This window comes from Cynoglossus semilaevis, chromosome 2, assembly GCF_000523025.1.
Source record: "Cynoglossus semilaevis isolate Cse_v1.0 chromosome 2, Cse_v1.0, whole genome shotgun sequence".
NCBI lineage: Eukaryota > Metazoa > Chordata > Actinopteri > Pleuronectiformes > Cynoglossidae > Cynoglossus > Cynoglossus semilaevis.
The window spans coordinates 16,847,517-16,864,493 of NC_024308.1; the positions used below are offsets into that span (position 1 = coordinate 16,847,517).

Consider the following 16,977-nt stretch of genomic DNA (forward strand, 5'->3'; position numbering starts at 1 on the left):
TAAACATCTAACAAATTACATTTTAATACACATTTTTCGATTTAACATTCAAATTCAGATTTTAATCTTTGTATTGCTCTTCAATATGATGATGTTAATTAGCTTTTAACACCCATTGCCCTGACTTGCAGTACGCAGCAGTTGTGTTTTAAAGAGAGAATCATTTGTGTAATATCTGTAATCTCTGATCATTCATCTGATTTTTCTGCTGCAGCAGCTACAGGGCTGGGTCGTTAGTTCCGCTTCCCCTTCGCCATAGCGGAATTATCCAGGGGCCGAAAAGATAGAAGAAAAGTTGAATTGTAAATATTTCAAACTACGTTTTCAAGTTGTTCCCACGCCGTGAGAACCGCTAATGCCCTGTGGCCCAGGGGAAGTACTTTTAAAGAGATTTGGAGGAGTTTCAAGGACCATTTTGCAGGATCGTCCGGGAGTGAAGTTGTGTTAAAGTTGAAGTGTGGAAACTCCGGTAAGCTGCGCTGCTGTCTCTGCCCTAGCCTTAGAGATCACTCACATCTGTACTGCATACCCTTTCTACTGTTTTACTTTTACTGTGCTGCCTTGGTTAAATATTGAGAGTAGCAAATTTTCGGTGCGGGGAAGACAACTTTGGTGTCCAGAATAGCTATAGTTGGCCCTTACATTGTAATTTTAATGCAGTTGTAGCTTGGGGCTAATGCTAACACACTTGTTGAGCCTTCAATGCTAATGTTAGCATATTAGCCGCCCCGTTACTATAGATCTGAAGGACGCATTGAGATCAATTTGAGTTGAATTAAAACTCTTAGGTGTAAAGGTAACAGCTGGAAACTCCCCGTAATGGAAGAAGTGTAACTACGTCAAATGTTTGGTTTTTTTACGTTTGCTTTTCGCCTGTATTTTTAATGCACAGGGAGAAGAGATTCATTCAAGAGTGTCATTATAATTTCATTTCAATCTTTTGAATCCAGTGCAGGGTTGTTGAGAGACTACAGACTGTTGCCAACGTTTCTCAGACCAACACTAAGGGAACAAATTGTTTTATTTTTGTTTACTTTGAGTTCTAAATACAATGTCAACGTATTTACTTTTAAACGCTGTTGTCACCTTCAGCATTCATCAATTCGTCACTCACAATCCCTGACCCAACACACAACCAGACTTATTAATTTGCTTAATGTCTAATTGTTGCACATCCATTTTTTTTATTAATTTTATTATACTAACATTTAACACTGAAACACTGAAATGATTCTAAACCCTGCTATTTATTTTTATTTGTTTGCAGCTGCTTTAATAGTAAGGTTTTGTACCTGCCAACCGTAGGACCCCCCAAATTGACCCTCCGACCAACTGTCAACACAAACATAAAATGTCTTTTCATCCTTTTACTAAAATAATGAGAAGTCAGTACATCATATACAGTTTAACTTTTTTTGTTAATTTCCCCATTGTGTGCCGAATAAAGGCCTTTAATCTTCTTAATCTATATCTTAGTCAGAAAGTGCTTCATAACATTTTATCTAGTGAAATGCAGTACACACAGGGAAACATTGAATTTTATATGGTCCCTCTAGAGCAGTGCTCTCAAACTCAGCGGCCACTTGCGGCCTGCAACGTTTTCACATCTGACCCATGTTAATAGTTTTTTTTCTTTCAATTTTTAAATTATTAAAATGCTTGAGTAAGTTATTTAAGAATAATAAATAAAAAAGAAAAATAAATATTAAGAATAATATAAAAGTGTACTAGCTGTTTGTACTTCTACTATACAATCTGGGGGGGAGGGGGGTTGGGTGTATTGAACACCGAGCAGCACTAACTTTGCTAAATGTCCCTTGAAAAACATAATCTCCCGTATTCAGAAACAAAAATACACGTCCTGTTGAGATATAAAGGGACTTAAAATCTCAATTGAATTAATGAATAAGAGAGTGCTTTATATGAAAATGTACATGTCCCATATTCAGCTGTGAATGGAGTTGGCCCTCTCCTCATTTGAGTTTGGGATTCCTGTTCTAGAGTGGCCAGTCAACCCAATCTCCAGTCTGTGTTTTTACACTGAGGGAGGAAATATGAAAACTTACACCCACAGGAGATGAACATGCAACTCCATAAAAACAGACGATCAACTGGACTTGAACCTTTGATCTGTTTGTGTAGTTACTGCACTGTTGATACATTGTTTAAATGTTAATTGCCACCTGATACCAGATAAACCTCTAGCAGGGTAGTGCTGAAACATATATGCCATATATTCTGACCTGTTCTTGTAAATTGAGGGCTTTTTAAAATGTATTACTTACAATAGGATATTGTCTTCTGTGGGCTAGTCCTAATTTTTCATCTCTTTTGTGGAAGTGAAATTTCTGATATTTTTAAAACTTCTGATTGTTTTCAGCTGGTGTTTGGTGTATCATCTGCTCTCATCCTTGGCTCATCCTCTCAACGTGCATGAGCACACCCGTGCCTCCAGCTGATGTGAGAGCAGCCCGCTCCCTCTCTGTGTGCCACTCTCACCATCATTACACAGCTCGCCCAGAAAAATCTCCTTGATAACTTTTTACCATGTGTGATAACGGAGACCCTGAAGATAAACCCCCCGCCCCTCCTGTCAGGATGAGCAGCGCCATCTTTAGCACCAGCTCTGGCAAAGACTCACTTTCTGCCAACCACAGCACTAAGCCCCTGCCCTCTGTGCCTGAAGAGAGAAAACCTCGCAAGAAGATCATCTCAATCTTTTCTGGAGCTGAGAAAAGTAAGACGGACAAAGAAAAACATTTTGTAAACCTGTTGTTTTCTTGTTAGTGGTTAATAGTCGAAAGGTTATTTCCCCTGATGGTTTATGAGGGTCTGTTTACTTCCAGGTGGAAGGAAGAAGGACAGAGACAAAGAGAGACCAGAAATTTCTCCACCCTCTGATTTTGAACACACCATACATGTTGGTTTTGATGCTGTCACAGGGGAGTTCACTGTAAGTTACTGCTGTCCCTAATGTGCCCTTTGTAATGTTCTGCCCTTTATGATGTCTCATATGTTGTTCTACATTTTGTTCTCCGCAGGGTATGCCTGAACAGTGGGCTCGACTACTCCAGACCTCAAACATCACAAAGTCAGAGCAGAAGAAGAACCCACAGGCTGTGCTTGACGTTCTCAAGTTCTACGACTCGACAGGCAACAGTCGTCAGAAGTACCTCAGCTTCTCGTCCTCTGGTAAGTCACCGTGAGCGCCGTGGTGGATTTTATCTGTGTTTGTCCAACTGCATTTTATCTGATAAAAGAAATTCTGTTTTTATGTTTACAGAAAAAGATGCATTTACTCCAGGGCCTCAGTCTGTAAGTATTACATTTCCTCTTAATTATGGCACCTGTCAGTGGGTGCAGATATGTTATGGAAGGATGTTCATCTTGAAGCAGGAAAATGTGCCAAAAGTTTTGAGTTTCTTTGACAACAAATTATGATGGCCCAACGACTTAGTCAGAGCATCTCAAAAACTGTAGCTAGAGTGGGGCAATCTGGTCTACAATGGTTCAAGGAAGTGAGTTGGTGAGAGGGTCATTAGCAGCTAAGGCTCACTAATACATGTGGAATGAAACGACTGGCCCATATCTTATGGTCCTGTCCACCAGAGGAGCTAGTGTGGCACAAAGTACTGAATATGCAAAAATACAGTCCTGCTGTTTTGTACTAAGCCATATGTTACTTGAAATTGTTGAAAATGTTTTTTTTATGATTCTGAATTAGCCTGTTAAAAAAGGCGCAGAGCCCTCATCTCCAAATATCAAAGACATTGATGATGATGATGACGATGAAGCTCCTCCTCCTGTTGTGGCTCCAAGACCAGAACACACAAAGAGTGTAGGTGGCCTGTCACAGTTTTACATCATAATAACCAGCCCCAGGAGTCATCAGTGGAGAACTCCTGTGTATGTAGATTTTTTTTTTCATTTACTTCCTTGTGGTACCTGGTTTTTATTTTGTCGTACAGGTGTACACTCGCTCTGTTATCGACCCAATCCCTGCACCAAGCACGTGTCCCGATGGAGACTCTGCCTCCAAGGGCGTAGACAGACAGAAGAAGAAGGGCAAGATGTCCGATGAAGAGATAATGGATAAACTGAGTAAACATCATTTCTTAAATTGTCGTAAACAGGAAGACAACATATTTTACCGGTTCATAACTGGTTTCCTTGTGAGAAATATTCCAAAATCAAACACAAGCACCAAATTTCTGCTGCTTCCTGGTCCCTGTAAAAAGATTTGATCTACCTTTCCTGCGTGTGCACTGTTGATTACCGATGTTTCACTGATGGAATAATTGCAGAGTTCTATCACATAGAGCAGGGGTGTCAAACTCATTTTCACAGGGGGCCACATCAGCAATACAATTCCCCTTAAAGGGCCAGTTGTAAATGGAAAAATGTATAGAATATATAGACTTTAGTGAATGCTTTTTAAGCTCCCGTGGGCCACACAAAACGGCCTGGTGGGCCGCATTTGGCCCCCAGGCCTTGAGTTTGACACATATGACATAGAGGATAAATAGAGTGCTGAAAAATATGAATAATCCAATCTGTTGTTTAGAATGGTTCAGTCACACACATTTATTTTATCTCATGGTTTTATATATTGCATTTGTGTATTTTTACAGGGACAATAGTGAGCATCGGAGATCCAAAGAAAAAATATACCAGATATGAAAAGATTGGACAAGGGTGAGTCCAGAGATTCAATGTTTATACTGCAGCTAATGGTTGTATTTCAATGAGTCACCTTTGTTCATAAGTTGATCAAATATTCATGAATTAGTGATGACATGTTGCAGCCTGGTATTAGCAACAAATCTCTACATTGTGGTTTAAGTCCAACCACAATGTACTCAATGGTACTCTCAGATCTTACTGTGGTTTTATTACATTAGGTTTATTTTTGTAAATGTCAAATTTTGAGGCAGTATTTCCATCAGATTTGAGTGTCTTTCTCCAGTTGGTACATCTTGTATTGATCAGTCAGAAAAGTGCATCCCACGAATCAGCAGTCTCTTATTGACAAAGCTAAGCGAGCCTGGTGTGCAGTTCCTGTTATAAAAAAAACTTCTGAAAGCCAGTACTTGCAGTTCTGTTGTTAAAGCCAGAGGTGGGGACTTCAAAGAAAGCAGCTCCTAAGCAAGAAAAACAAAAATGCCTGATAATAATCGTATGAGTCTATTCTCAAGATAAACTTACACACACTCTTCGTCCTTACAGAGCATCAGGAACAGTGTTCACGGCCATTGACGTTGCCACAGGACAGGAGGTGAGAAGGACTCTTTTTTTTTTAAATACTGCCCCACAAATTAAAGTTATTAAACAGGCTCTGTATTGAATAGTAAACTTAGTTATAGCATAAGTCCAGTTATTCAGTGACATAAAACATCCTAATGTTTGTAGTCTTATATCGTCCACAGGTTGCTATTAAACAGATTAACCTGCAAAAGCAGCCGAAAAAGGAACTGATCATCAATGAGATTTTAGTGATGAAGGAGTTGAAGAACCCCAACATTGTCAACTTTTTAGACAGGTAAACCTGCTGTTTGATTACTGTAGGTGTACTGCATGTGACTACAAACCACTACAAAGTGATCAGAAAAAGAGGTCTGACCTTTACACATGTGTTAGTTTCCTAATGGGGGAGGAGCTGTTTGTGGTGATGGAGTATCTGGCTGGGGGCTCGCTGACAGATGTGGTTACAGAGACCTGTATGGATGAAGCCCAGATAGCTGCTGTGTGCCGAGAGGTAAGTGCAACATCTGACAGGAAGTGAGGTCGCATGATGTGAACCCATACCTTTTTATGGCCTATTTAAATAAATAGACAAATAATCAAGTTAGGTGTCATAACATTGGTATAATTTGGCTTTAAAAACTCTGCTCAAAAAGCTTTATTTTCCTTCCAAATCAGAAATAAATCCATACATAAAAAGAAATACAGTACCTACATTGTTAAACTAATTGAACCAAAAATTTGAGTTTTCAAAGCACATAAAAATAATAATTTGATGTAACGTGTCAAAGTGCGATTTGAAAAGTGTACTTCTCTGTTTTATGTATTTATGGAAAATAAAAAACAAAATTCCATTCCAGCTATTTTTTACGGTCAAATGCCCTAAGGATGAGTCACATTTCTGAAATACACTTCAGACTGCTCTGAGTGTTAAATATCTTTAAACTCCCCTTCAACCATAATAAAAAATATCAAATAAGACATAATTTTAAGAAAAGCTCATGTTTCAATATTTCATCCAACAAATGTCTGCGTATCCACAGTGTTTACAAGCATTGGATTTCCTACATGCAAACCAAGTTATCCACAGAGACATTAAAAGTGACAATGTGTTACTGGGAATGGACGGCTCTGTCAAGTTGAGTAAGTCCTGCACAGCATTTCCACCAAACTGATGTTTGAAATGTATTAAACGGTGTCATTGTAGCATGTGTTTAATCATCTCTTGTCTCTTTGGACAGCGGATTTTGGCTTCTGCGCCCAGATCACACCAGAGCAAAGTAAACGCAGCACCATGGTAGGAACACCGTACTGGATGGCCCCTGAGGTGGTGACCAGGAAGGCTTACGGACCTAAGGTGGACATTTGGTCCCTGGGTATAATGGCCATTGAGATGGTTGAAGGAGAGCCTCCTTACCTGAATGAGAACCCACTGAGAGTGAGTGGAGAACATTGTCAGCTCCAATTAAATCCTGGCAGTTATCCTTGTTTCGTCTGGACTGTAGGATGTCGTACATCTGCATTAGAAACTGTTGCTTCTTTAAATTCTTATTTTCACATTCAAATATCAAAACCCTATTTTCTGTGAAGTTGGTGCATTTAGTGGAAGATTTATTAGATACCTGATTCTGCTGTTTTGTTTCACCTTAAAATGTATGCACCAGGAAATAGGTCAAGCAGATGTCTTTAGTATTTTTGTCCATTAATACTGTTGCGCTTTTTGGCGAGGTAAGACTAAAACATTTACACCAGTAACACTCAGTACTTAGGCTAGCTGTTATCATATCTGCCTTTACACCATGGTTCTCTGTTCAAGCCCCAGTGGAACCACATATTTAATGGTGCCTCCTCTGGCAGTCTGTGAGTTTCGAAGACTCACTCTGCGAAATTTCCCGGTTGTTGGACAAATAAGGGACTGTAATTTATTTGTATCAAGAGAAAAAAGTTAAAAGTCAGATTAATAATAATTATAATAATTAATAATGACAGGTGCTGTAGGTTGACAAAGTCTGTACTTCTTTTCAAAGGTCACGATGCATTCACAATAGACATATGTTTTGATTGCATTAAAAAGTCCAAATGACTGACTAATGGTGGGGTTTGTACAAACATCTCTTTACATTTGACAGGCATTATACCTAATAGCCACAAATGGCACACCAGAGCTTCAGAACCCTGAGAAACTGTCTCCAGTCTTCAGAGATTTTCTCAACCGCTGCCTGGAAATGGATGTAGAGAAACGAGGTGGAGGCAAAGAACTGCTTCAGGTCTTTCTTTTTCTTTTTTCAGTTTGTTTGTTTTTTGGGGGGGGAGAAATGTTAAAGTACATTCATTCTCATCATGTTTTTAATCCGTTCTTTTTTATTCTTGCCATGCAGCATCCGTTCCTAAAGCTGGCCAAGCCTCTCTCCAGCCTCACGCCCCTCATCCTGGCAGCCAAGGAGGCCATGAAAGGCAATCGTTAGCTGATGAAACCTTCTGCCCTGCCTCTCCATGCTGTGCACAGATTTTCTGTGCCAACGATTTAGATTTTGTGCCAGACAATAGGCTGAGAGTGACCTGCCACCCTTGATGCACCAGCCTTAGAAGCCCTAACAAACCTCACTGTGAAGAAGACCAAAAAACATCGAGCACAACTCCACCGCTGTCCAAATGAACTCTTACTCAGTTGTCGGAAGACAAGTCAGACCCAATGCTAAGTGTCAGACACAGTCCTAGTTGCTTTGTACAAAGTATCTCCAGGTGACAAGTTAGGGCTAGGCTTGTATTTAACTTGGAATGAAGAAGATGCCTAGTTCTATTTAGTTTTTTAATCAACTGCCTTAAATACAAGACGTTGCCTAATGTATTGTTGATTGTGTCTGTGTCTCTTTTCCCGTGATTTTTACTACCTTTGTAATTGACCTTTTCAACTTGTCGGTGTCTTAGTTATTTTGATACTTGAATTTCATATTTGTTTCCCTCCATGCGATGTAGTGGGTCTCTCTCAAAGAACACTCTTGCTATTTTCACTCTGTCTCGTGTTTTTATGGACATTTTCTCAAAACGTTTTATAGAAAAACATTTGGGGCGAGTTCATTATCTTGAACTCTTGCTGCAGTTTTGTCTTTTTCCAATTGCAACGCCTGACAGACCTACTGTGCCTGCATCATTTAAACTCCTGGTATCAAAGCTGCACCTTACAGGCCAATGAAATTGTTAGATGGACAGGGTTTATATTTTCTCTATTGTTATTATTAAAAATAAGCTTTGTATGTGAAATCTGTCGTTTGTGTTCTTCTGGACTAGACAAATAAGCTTTTGTGTATATTGTGTACTTAATACTCAGTTTCAACAGAAAAGGCAGCTGTAACCTAGAGGTTAGCTGTTGAAAGCTGGATAAGACAATTTGTTAACTGTCTGTTTGTTTGTTTGTTTTTTCCTAACCTGGACGCCTAACAACCTTGTCTGCGCTTAAAATAAATACAGTTATTCTTTCTTTGAGTTTGGGGTCTGAAAATGAATGATGTGCTTTTATGTTATGAAAAAGCAGTGTCTTAGTCCTAAAGCCCAGGACTTTACTTGAGTTCCGACTTGAGCATTGGCTTCAACTTTGATTCTGAAGTTAATGGTGTAGACTCATATTTATAAAGATGACTTAGTTTTCTGTCTAGTTTTATTATTATAATATTTAACATGACATTTTTTTGTCCTATGTGTAAACCAGTGATGGAACTAACGGCGTGAAAAAACATAATTTTTCAACATCTGAACAAAAATGACATGCTAAATTTGAAAAATTTTTGAATAACTGTTCACAGCATGTTTTGGTGCATAAACTTTCATTTCTGAGACTTTTTATTATTTCATTTATTTTTTTAGTCTTGATTGTTTTTTGTGATATTTTGAAATATTCAGATAAAATTGTATGCACGCTGCCGAACCGCGGAGTGGGGCAGCCGGTTCTAAACAGCCGGTGCTAAACAGTTGCCTGTTTGAGCCGCACGTGTCGCTTCAGTCAGGATGTTATTGAATTGTACGAGATAGCGCTTTGTTATTTGACCACTAAATATGTGCAGGAAGACCGTTTGGTTTGAGTGGTCCAAACATTTTGGGTGTTGCGTCTTTAGCCACGTGTGTTAGTGAAGAAGCGGCTTGTTCTGTGGGGAACGTTTGCTTTAAAGCCGTTCTTGCACTTTGTAGGGCAGTGTAACGATGAGACATCCACGAAGAAGACGGCACATTATTATCGAGGGTACAAATTTACACATTTCATTATTTAAGCGCGGGTGCCCGCTGGTACACGTATGTTTAAGTAAATCCGTTCAGGTGTAGCAGCACACACACCACGCCAAAAGAAGAGGTTTAATGAAGCTGTTCCACTACTGATGATGGGACCGTTGTTGAATCCTGTGAGCACACCTGGTGGTGAGTATGTGATCTGTCCATCTTTACCTGAAGTGTTAAAATAAAGCTGAGAGTTATTGTTGTAATTTGACTTGTATTGAAATGTGTATCTGTGGACTTTGTAAATGTGGAGTGTTTTTGCTTAAAAGTCAAGTTATTTCATTCGTTGTGGAAGGATTGTGGTTGCTTTTTAAGAACTTTGTAAGTGTTGTGGCAGGTTTTTTCAACTTAGCTTTTTACTTATAGCTTACTTTTTACTACTTAGCATTTTACTGTAAATAAAAAATAGAGGTTTTTAGCACAAATTATTCACTTGGAGTATGTCTTGGGGCATAAACTTGCATTTTGAGGTATTTATTGGACTTTAATTATTGGACTTTTTTGTAACAGTAACACTCTAGTTTTCCTTATTTTTGATTCATTTTCATGAAATCTTTAGTACACCATGGAAGTAATTGTAGTATTAAAACATGAATTTCTAATAAAGAAATTCATTTTATTTACATTGCTTTGTATTTTATGACATCTTTCTCATTACTGCAATGCATCCAGGTTTGTGTGAAGGTATGCTGTTATTTTAACAGATTAAGACAGACCATTCAAACATTTAATGCACATGAACAGATGTTTTGAAGTAAATGAAATATTACTAATTGAATGTACTACAATACATTTAGCAGACACTTTTATCCAAAGCCACTTACAATTTGAGTCATTCAATCAACAAGAGGAAACTTGTTTTTGGACTAGTAAAAAATAGTAAAAGTACAGTTATAGGTCATAGAATAATAAGTATGTTTGAAAATAATGGAAAAGTAGAGGAAAAATGGCCGTTAATGGCCGTTAAGGGGATACATCTGTCCTTGTGACCTGGGTTGAAATCAGGTAAGGTAATTGTGACACATAGCGTTATGTTCAAACTGACTGCTGTGGCTTTCATTATTTTTCCAGATAATATTTCAAAGGTCAGTGCTATGTCTTGCCCAAGGCTTTAACTGCTAGGTGATGTTAAATTAAACCTTCATCATCAATAGTACTTTTAAGTAGAATAGTTAATAGTAGTTAGTACTCTTTCCACCACTGACTGTGAAATTGTGATTTTTTTTTTTTCTCCCCTTAAATTTGACTACACACCTAACTCTACACTTGTGTGATTTCCTTAAATTCTTCAGAGACTGAGCTGTATGGCACATGGTTACAACCAAACTCCAAAAACCATCATACCTGTTCATGTCAAAATGTTAATATAAAATGCTTTTTGGAGTTTTCAACACAAAATATATATATATGGACGTTACTCTGACCATGCTGTTTGCACTGCTGCTATCCCAGGGTATAATCTGTGGTGGGGCTTCAGGGAATCCCACTGTAGTTGCTGCCAAGTGAGGCAGCATGTTTTAGGACACAATCTTGTATTTTAAGGCATTTCTGGGACTTTTTATTTTTGGGATGTTTCACGATGGTAAAGCTATAGTAAGGCATGTTTTTGGTGATATTTTGAAATATTCATATAAAATATTTGTGCTAAAAGAGTTTTTAGCACAAATTAGTCACTTGGCAGCATGTTATGTGGCATAAACAAGCATTTCTGGGGGGTTTTCTTGGCATTTTTTCACGATTTTTAAAAAATAATATGCCCAACACTTATTCTAACCCCAGCAAAGTACAGTCACTTATTTAAAAAATAATTGATTTTCTCTTATGATACTTTTCAAAGAAAAATACCTGATCCATCATTTTATAAACATTTTTGTTACGGCAGCACATACAGTCAAAATAAATCAGGTTAGTATGATAAAATACTATTAAAATACATGATTTGTCTTTCATTTATTTCTCTTTATTATTTCCATTCTTTATTTATACTTTAAGCTATCTGGAGAATGTATCTTTAGATACCAGTTCACATTAGAACAGCGTACCTTTATCTTGAAAGGACATACCCTTTGCAGCTTTTATTTTGAAAGGTTGACCCGGTAGAGTATGGTGAAATATCCGTAAATTCAAGAGTGAAATAGCTTTTAAGATCGGCGGAAAAGTGAACTTGTTCTTTTAATCTCCACAATGTCACAACCGCTAAAAGACAAAGAGGCTTATCAGAGATTAAACTTTCTGTACCAGGTAAGGATTTTAAAGACTATTTAAAATCGACTTCTTAGAATTATTCCTCGTGTATTTACCAGTGTTTTGTGTACTTTGTCACTGCAGGCTGCACATTGTGTTCTGTCACAGAATCCCCCGAATATGGAGCTGGCTCGGTTCTACGTTTACACTCAGAAAAACATAGCAAAACGATTAGTTCTCAGACAGTAAGCTAAATAAACCTTGTTTTTATGGATTTCTATGCTATTCAGTTTCTGTCGTAGAGTATTGTTTTAAAGGTAGCATTGTAAAGATTTTGAACAGTTCCATTCTTAATACAGCTAAAACACTGGTATTAAACATATTTTCGGAAACAAAAAAATAAAATGTTTTAAAATACGATGTACAATTTCTCCATCTGTACAAATGTTCTATTACCTTGTAACCTTGAACGTTAGAGTAAATTTTAGTTGTCCTAAGAGCACTGTTTTAAAAATTGTTGTTTATAAGAATTTATTCAAAAGGCACATTTATTTTCAGTGGCCTACTGCACTGAGTGTGGTTGAATTATTGATTATAAATCAACAACTACATTTGTTAAAAACAATAATTTCAATTACAATAATCTAAAAGATGTCTGTTTTTGACATCGGTATTACTGTTTTCAGAGATCCATCAGTGAAGAGAACTGTGTGTAAGAAGTGCTACTCTTTGCTTATACCTGGGGTCACTGCTACAACAAGACAAAGAAGTAAGTTTGCTATAAAGAAGCTGAGTGTCATTAAAGCTGTCATCTGTTCCGTTTCTTACCCTGCACTAAATACTCAAACTGGATTTCTGTTTCTGTGTTGTCCATTATTTCTTAGGAAAAAAGGGCAATAATCGCTTCACTGTAGTGAGGTGTCTCAGCTGTGGGCAGACCAAGAGGCTGAAGAATAATCCAGATTATTGTTTATGGGTCAATCGACCAGAAGCTCAGCAGGAGAATCAAGGGCAACCAGGTGCCAACACTTTTAGTGTAACATAGTAATATTCCTTTATATTTATTCACTGCATATTCTTATAATTCTTCTTCTGGGAAGACAATACAAAACTTCAACAACTGTATCACTGGTTCTTTCCACTCCATCCTGTCCACAGGTCCCGATCATTGCACTGAAGGCATGACACAAGACACAAAACCTATTGAGGCTCAGACGTCCAAATCCAGTGCCACTCAGAGCATCACCAAAACATGAAAGGAACATTTATACTCCTGTTTTACACCAATTACTTTATTGATATTTTTGGGAGACTTCTTCACAGCCCTGTTACTAAGTGAATCTAAGAATTATTTTATTATTAATTTTTATTTTTTATAGCATTTTGTCCTATAAATTATTTTATTAACAATCTGTAGCTTGATGAGTTTTTTTGTTTTAATTCAGTTTAGAAAGGCGGACATCAATCAAAGTTATCAATACGTTTTGGTTTTGGTTCTTTGAAATGTACCACATTGTTTGTACATGCTTGTTTAGTTGAAGTAAACATCTTGATCATTTCCTAGCCTAAAGGGCAGTCGGTAGTTTGATTCACATCTTCTTCTTTTCTCCTTTGTCTCCTTTGGGAACTTTAAATCGCGTTTTTTGCAAATAGAAAAGGTTCCTGGCAAAAAGTCTTGGAATATGACCCATGTACAAGAGAAGAGCCAGGGCCATTCCTAAAAAACATACATGTTTACAGTGAGCAAGTGAGCAGTGTGATTCAAAAAAAAAAAAAAAAAATGACTATGACAATGATCATTGCTATCTACCTGTAAGAGGGCCCAGCCAGTAAACCAGTGCATACTGGGCAAGTGTGAATCCAGGACAGTGGAAGGTGAGGCCATAAGCCAGTGATGGGTTTATGTAAGCTGAAGTGTAGCCTCTGGCTGGAAAATGACAAAAAAAAGTTAAGGTTATTACTTTTTTTTTTCTCCCCAATGTCTTATACATCTGTTGTTATACAAACTCTTGGTGAAAAGAATGCATGAAACTGTAGCTGACCTGAAACTGACTGGGTTCATGTTCATGGTCGTATATAAACAGAAAAGCTTTATTTGTTATTGTACATATACATCACAAAATTTGACTGGCACTGAACAAAAAAAAAACAGTGTTCCTATATAAATGAAATTCCTTTCTCAAAAAAACAAATTACAAATCAGTGCAATTAGCCCACTATGACACAATAAGAGAAAATAGTGAAACAGCAATATGTCCCATGGGTGCCGTGGATTGGGGTCCTTGCTCAATTCACCACAGCTTTTCCTGGAATGGGATTCAAACCTATAACAGGCCTGTTCTTTTAACCACTGGGCCACATGGCACCTCAAATAAAGACCATAAAATGTACTGTATTATGCCGAGAGTATTTAACACAGGCAAATCAACTGTAGTCGTGAACCTGTATCTGAAGTGGGGCAGTGAATGACTTTTTCTTGTAGCAGAAGGCATTTCTTTTTCTGTTTGGTTACATTTGATTGGTACATCATCAGAAGTGAGTAGCGTAGCTGCTAATCTGATTGTAGACAACAGAAGACAGCCAAAAATAATTTCTTGTTTTTTGTTTTCCTGCTACTGTCCAGTGACCTGTATATGAGACGTAAAAAGTTTGAATGGAATGCAAAAAGTAAGTAAATCAGAGTTCCTTTGAGTTACAAAGCACACATTTAGTGAGCCGTACAGTCTGCCTTCTGTTCAGGCTGAAGGTCTGAGTGCATTAGAGTACTTCACATATTCAATGCCATATTTAATATTTTTACCCGTTTGCATTTAGGATTGTTAAAATTACTAGGGTTATTTCTGTAACTTCAGTGATATCATTTAGCCTTCACATGACATACTGTAGGAGTGAGATAACATTCTAATTCCAGAGCCGTTCTTAAGATCTCTATCATGGTGCAGGGTTCAGTTTCTGTGTTTTCTTCCACATAGAGTTTACAAACTGTAATTTGGAGATGATTTGTACAACTATTTTTGACACGTACCTGAATGAGACAGAAATGTAAGTAGCACAGCAACCAGAGGAACCTGGATCAGAGCAGAGCGGCGTTGCAGGTTTAGATGGATGAGGTGAAAACTGAGGGCACAGACAAACTCTGTGAAGAAACCCTGAAGCAGAGAGACCATCAGGGAGGTGCTGCATTCTCTGGCCATCAGATTCTTAATCATGTGCATGTCTGTCAGCTCCAGGTTCCAGTAATATACAGCAACATAAAGGGCTACAAAAGCCCCGAAGAACTGACAGAGGACAGCAAGCAGAGTAGGAAGAGTTGTGGCCTCCAGCTGTAAGAACCTTCGTACAAGATTGTGTCCTAAAACATGCTGCCTCACTTGGCAGCAACTACAGTGGGATTCCCTGAAGCCCCACCACAGATTATACCCTGGGATAGCAGCAGTGCAAACAGCATGGTCAGAGTAACGTCCATATATATCAAACAGCATGGTCAGAGTAACGTCCATGCCCAGGCCTCCGGCCCACTCGCCGACCTCCACTATGGTCTGCAACTCCAGCCAACAAGCCACCAGCATGAAGGAGGAGGCGAATTCCATCATAAAGCTAAACTTGGGCCATTTTAGAAGAAGTGTCCGAGCTGTGGCTGCAAAAACCACAACAGCCAGGAAGTACCCAAGAGATGCGTTCAGTCCAGACATGGCTCAGATCATATGTACCCTGCTGGGTCTTTTCAGGAAGGGAACAGTTTTGGAGTAGATCCTGCAAATGTGCCGTCTGTTGGACAACGTGGCAAATGCACAGAGATATTTCTTATCAGAGACACGTCAGGTTGTTGTACCACAACCACCACCACCTGCCAAAATACACATGGTTCTTAACAAGGTCAGGTCATACATCCACACTTTGGTTAAATGTTCCACTCCTCTCTTTACAGGATATTAGTGAAGCGTAAAGTTTTTTTTTAAAGCCTCATTTTGGTAATACTGTATCAATGGAAATAGAAAAATGTGTAGCATAATACCATCCAGCAACAGTGCATGTAAGCAATGTATTGTTTATTCTAAAGTAAATTGTATTTAGAATACATTTAAAAATACTCTCTATATATAGTGTACTCTAAGAAACTACTGTGGCAATGGATATTATTGATTGTGGTCAAGGTTATGTGCAAAATGTAGATGAACAAAGGTTAGTATTAGACATGTCTAGGTCACCTGCACCCAGTGGGTGGCAGTGGAGGAACTCAAAGTTACAGTGCAGCAATTATACTGCAAAGAAAATGTTAAGATGTTGTAAATATATTTATTCAATCTTTACAATATATATTCATTGTGTTAAGTTTCCATATCAATTTATACTGTACGGTACTGACCATTGAAGTTTGTGTGTAAAAGAAAAACTGTTCCTCAGTGCAGTTCTGAATGTAACCATTGTTCTGCACTCCTTGCTGCGAGTAAAACTTTTAAAACTTGAGATCTCGTATTTGATTTTAAATTTGATCAGACCTTTATTTGATCTTTATTTGAATTGTTTTGTGTGTTAGGAAACGGGTATGAACTAACAGCATTTTTTACAGTCCTATCTAACAGAGAAAGTTTCCTGACACTTGATCAAAACAGACTTTGATCTAAGCTAAATGTCATACGTGCAACTATATTGTGCAGTGTCCTCCTGCATGGGATTGTTTAAAGTGTGTCAGAGGTAAATGTGTTATAGGTCCTGTTTAATCAAGCTGTGTAATTATCATTAGTTCCTGTGGAAACATGAAGTGTGGATTAATGATTAGGGTTAGTTGGTTACACAGAGTGACCACACATGCTCTTTCAACTGTGCTACATTAAAAGTGCAGGTGCAACAGACAACAACAGGCAGTTAAAGATGGGAAGCCGGCCCAGTGATTGCGTTTATGATTCAGAATGTCCTTACAACGAGGTCATTTGTTTCTGATGTAGTTTGTAAAAAAATGTTCCAGGTGTGAAATTCCTCAAATTAAGAGAAACGAATAATAGTTTTTATCTTGTTTTTATAATGTGAGTCATTAACTGTGTGTATCAACACACTTCTACCTGTGGGACAAATGTGGGGGAAAGGGTTTTCTGTCAAAGATCTCCTGGTTACGTGACATGGAGGTTTGATCATTAACTGCAGTACTGTACTGTCTGGTGTTTCTGGCTGACAGATTTGTTTCTTTGTTTTTCCACTTTTCTGATTGATCCCACTGTGAGTGCAGTGCTAATAACCCATCTTTTGGTGGGGATGCGGGGGGGGTGGGGGGTGGGGGAGCGTGGGGAG

At 38.2% G+C, this 16,977-nt stretch overlaps 3 protein-coding genes across 4 annotated transcripts; 2 read left to right on the forward strand and 1 right to left on the reverse strand.

Moving 5' to 3' along the window:
• Positions 1-148: 148 nt before the first annotated feature.
• Positions 149-8,724, forward strand: pak2b (p21 protein (Cdc42/Rac)-activated kinase 2b). The gene is made up of 15 exons (XM_008307136.3): positions 149-469; positions 2,381-2,737; positions 2,847-2,953; positions 3,042-3,192; positions 3,284-3,315; positions 3,725-3,838; positions 3,969-4,101; positions 4,632-4,695; positions 5,227-5,275; positions 5,427-5,539; positions 5,638-5,755; positions 6,285-6,384; positions 6,483-6,679; positions 7,371-7,508; positions 7,620-8,724. The coding sequence occupies exons 2-15, from the start codon at positions 2,548-2,550 to the stop codon at positions 7,704-7,706; spliced, it is 1,593 nt and encodes a 530-aa protein (XP_008305358.1). The 5' UTR covers positions 149-469; positions 2,381-2,547; the 3' UTR covers positions 7,707-8,724.
• A 2,777-nt stretch (positions 8,725-11,501) lies between these two features.
• Positions 11,502-13,261, forward strand: rpp21 (ribonuclease P subunit p21). The gene is made up of 5 exons (XM_008307134.3): positions 11,502-11,748; positions 11,836-11,936; positions 12,378-12,460; positions 12,576-12,710; positions 12,850-13,261. The coding sequence occupies exons 1-5, from the start codon at positions 11,692-11,694 to the stop codon at positions 12,945-12,947; spliced, it is 474 nt and encodes a 157-aa protein (XP_008305356.1). The 5' UTR covers positions 11,502-11,691; the 3' UTR covers positions 12,948-13,261.
• On the reverse strand, positions 12,966-15,522 carry aqp12 (aquaporin 12). Of its 2 annotated transcripts, none has more exons than XM_025054186.1 (5): positions 15,158-15,522; positions 15,063-15,126; positions 14,717-15,024; positions 13,502-13,618; positions 12,966-13,408 (listed from the first exon to the last, which is right to left on the reverse strand). In XM_025054186.1, the coding sequence occupies exons 1-5, from the start codon at positions 15,381-15,383 to the stop codon at positions 13,281-13,283; spliced, it is 843 nt and encodes a 280-aa protein (XP_024909954.1). In that variant the 5' UTR covers positions 15,384-15,522; the 3' UTR covers positions 12,966-13,280. The 2 variants fall into 2 exon arrangements, with proteins under 2 accessions (XP_024909954.1, XP_024909953.1); XM_025054185.1 differs by having other exon boundaries at positions 14,717-15,034; positions 15,073-15,157; positions 15,192-15,505.
• Positions 15,523-16,977: the final 1,455 nt, after the last annotated feature.